The sequence below is a fragment of the Ochotona curzoniae genome, unplaced genomic scaffold, assembly GCF_017591425.1.
Source record: "Ochotona curzoniae isolate NIBS_2020 unplaced genomic scaffold, NIBS_Ocur_1.0 contig_1274, whole genome shotgun sequence".
In the NCBI taxonomy this organism is placed as follows: domain Eukaryota; kingdom Metazoa; phylum Chordata; class Mammalia; order Lagomorpha; family Ochotonidae; genus Ochotona; species Ochotona curzoniae.
In genome coordinates, this window is record NW_024465023.1 from 12,953,902 (window position 1) to 12,957,185 (window position 3,284).

The 3,284-nt window shown below is 43.5% G+C and overlaps 1 protein-coding gene across 1 annotated transcript; it reads left to right on the forward strand.

Moving 5' to 3' along the window:
* Positions 1–909: 909 nt before the first annotated feature.
* Positions 910–1,974, forward strand: LOC121171343 (casein kinase I-like). The gene has a single exon (XM_041003010.1). It carries the CDS (start codon positions 910–912, stop codon positions 1,972–1,974), a length of 1,065 nt encoding a protein of 354 aa, XP_040858944.1.
* The last annotated feature ends 1,310 nt before the right edge of the window (positions 1,975–3,284 follow it).

Consider the following 3,284-nt stretch of genomic DNA (forward strand, 5'->3'; position numbering starts at 1 on the left):
ACAAAATTCTCCCAAGATCCTCCATGATGAGTTGCAGCAAGGATTCAGTGATTTGTTTAAAGATGGTCAGCGATTCTCCTAAGTAGAGCCTGGAGGCAGCATGGTTAACAGGAAAAAAGAATTCACTAAGTATTTTATTTAATTTACTCTAATTCTCAGCTACATTCTTGTATTATGTTGTTAAATATAATCTGACCGCTTTATCAATATGTTATATTTATTAATTGTAACCTAGCCGCTTTACCGGTATTAAATGACCTCTTTTTTTTTTTTTTTCTAGGTTTCTCTTTTCTTTCCACGCCCCTTTTCCGCAGTGCAAGGGCGCCAAACGTGCAGACAGCACAAACAGTTCCGGTGCAGAGTGTTGCACGTGACGGCGCCAAAACAAATCATAAATGCAAATTACCTTTCCCAGCGTGTTGTGCGCTATGAAGAGGTGCCTTCTGGGAACTCGGGGCATTTTGCGTTGGCTGAACTGGAGTGACTGAGAAGACGGCAACAGCAGTGTGACTGGGTTGCTTCAGTCAGCAGCCGGCGGCACTGGTGGCCACAGTATCGCCACTTGAGCCCAACGCGCCCATTTTCTGTCCTGCAACATCGTGGTGAAAGCCAGGCAGCTGTAGCTGTCCAGCAACAAGCGGCCGAGCCTACTAACCGTGAGAGCCTCCTCCGTGTCGGCAGCCTCACAGAAAGGTACGTGAGCGAGTGACCGAGCAAGTGCTTGGCGGTAGATTGGGTGCCCTGGAGGGGGGAGGTTTAGGGCCCCCAAGACGCCAGGGAAAATTTCAGGCATCTGCTTCCTGCTGTACTGCTCCCCTCAACTTTGCCCCAGGAAGAAATTCGAGACCTCTTTGAGATCCTCTCAGAGGCATCAGGGTTTTTACCTCAGCTTCCATCTTGTTTTTCAGGATGGCAAGTTGCAGCGTGGACAAGCCCGAGTTGATTGTAGGAGGTGACTACAAACTGATAAAGAAGATCGGGGGTGGCTCCTTTGGGGAGATTTATCTGGCAGTCAGCCTCACCAACGGCAGGCAGTTGGCTGTGAAGCTGGAATCGCAGAACGTCACGTACCCCCAGTTGCCTGCGGAAAACAGGCTGTATGAGATCCTTCGGGGTGGGGTTGGCGTCCCCACCGTGCAGTGGTATGGCCAGGAGAAAGAGTATAACGCGCTGGTCATGGAACTTCTGGGACCTAACCTGGAGGATCTCTTCAGTTTTTGTTCCAAGAAGTTCTCAATGAAAACCATACTTATGTTAGCCGACGAGATGATCAGTAGAATCGAATACCTGCATGCAAAGAACTTTATCCACAGAGACATTAAGCCGGAAAATTTCCTCATGGGTACTGGCTGTTACTGTCCGAAGTGTTTGGAGATGCCCATCGGGACAGGTAATAGAACCATGACGACCCAGGATCCAACCCAAGATCAATTATACTTGATCGATTTCGGCTTAGTCAAACAGTACAGGGACGACATCACCAAGGAACACATACCCTACAAAGCTAATAAAAGCTTCACTGGCACTGCCCGTTACGCCAGCATTAACGCACAACGTGGCATTGAGCAGAGTCGCCGCGATGACCTGGAGGCGATAGGCTATATTTTGGTGTATTTTAATAGGGGTAGCCTGCCGTGGCAGGGAATCAAGGCTAGGACGAAGCAGCAGAGTTTTGAAAAGATACGTGAGATGAAGATAGCCACACCTATTGAAGTGCTGTGTCAGGGAGTTCCTGAAGAGTTTGCCATTTACCTAAACTACTGCCGTGAGCTGGGGTTCGACGAAACCCCTGATTACTGGTATCTGAGGCAGCTCTTCCGCAACCTTTTCAAGTCCCTGAACCTCGAGTTTGATCACACGTTTGATTGGACTCTGATAAGGGCGAAAGAGTTGCAGATAAAGTCTGCTGGCAATGACAGAAAACCTGCAGAAAGGGAAACTACTAAAAGCAAGTGTAACACGAAAGGTGTCTAAGCGTCACAGAGCAGATTATTGTTCCAGTTGTACTGCATGTGTTGCCGAACCAAGCACCCCAAAGGAGATTGGCAGAGCAGCAGTAGTTTTGTTTTGTTTCCTGCGTGAATGTTTTTACAAATGTAGAAGTTGAAGTTCTGGGATGCAATAGTAGCCAGCGTGATGTGTAGAACTTGATTTTATTAGAAATTCATCTTGGATCATATTGGGGGTGCTGTAGGTATTCCTAGTTGTAGCCACTGTATTTGGATTAAGTGAGATAGTGAAATGTGATATTTTCTGTTTTTGCTTTGTTTTTGTTTTTTTCAGTAGAAAAGGCAGCTAGGTTAACATAGAAGTTTGTAGGGAAATTGTGCCTATGCTAGTTTTGAGTTAAGCTCTTTTATTTTCAACTATACTGTTTTGATATGTCAGAAGAATGACGTGAACAGTCTTCAGCCACAGTTGTGACAATTGTTAAGTTCTCACGATTGTGAATTATTAGGGCTTTTCTACCTCTGACTGTTGAAAGTTATTCACTTAAAACATTCTTAAAATGCTTTTTAAAACTTCTTTAAAGTTTTTTTCTTTTGTTGTGGTGTTTTAGAAAGTTGTAAAGAGAGGGATAGGAAGGGAGAGAGAGAGATTGAGATATCGCCCATCTGTTTATTTCTCAGATGGACACAGCGGCCACAGATGAGCCAGGTTGAAGTCCAGAGGTTCATATGGGTCTCCCACGAGGGTGGCAGGGACCCAAACACTTGGGCCGCCTTCCCGCTGCTTTTGCCACACTATTATTTAGCAGGGTGCTGGATCTGAAATTAAGCTGTTGGGAAAGAAAACTGCACTTGACTGTATTACTGCTGAATTAGGATCTTTGTAGGTTTTTTTTTTGTTGTTGTTGTTCTCATTGTTGTTGTTGATCTCTTTATTTCTCTGGCACATTAATCCCTGAATCATAGTGTCCTTTATAGCTGTTACCTCAAAAATTAAAAAGGGAGAGGGCACAGGGGAGGAATGAGTTGGAAGAAGGGAATATCATTATGTTCTTAGAATTGTGTCTATGAACTACATTGAATCTGGTGTCTTTGTATTAATATTACATTAACATGGAAAAAGTGTCAAAATGAGAAAAAAAAAAAAGCTTAAAATTACCGAATAATGCTTAGGACTCCGTATTGAGCTTATAATGTTTTTGGTGTTTTAAAAATAAGTTTGTCACAGAATGTTGTAAACCTCTTACAGCTGAATATATATGTATGTTGTTTAAGTAAGTTTAATCACTGATGGTATTTATATCTGTTGTTTATAAGTTCATTAAAAACTAAAAT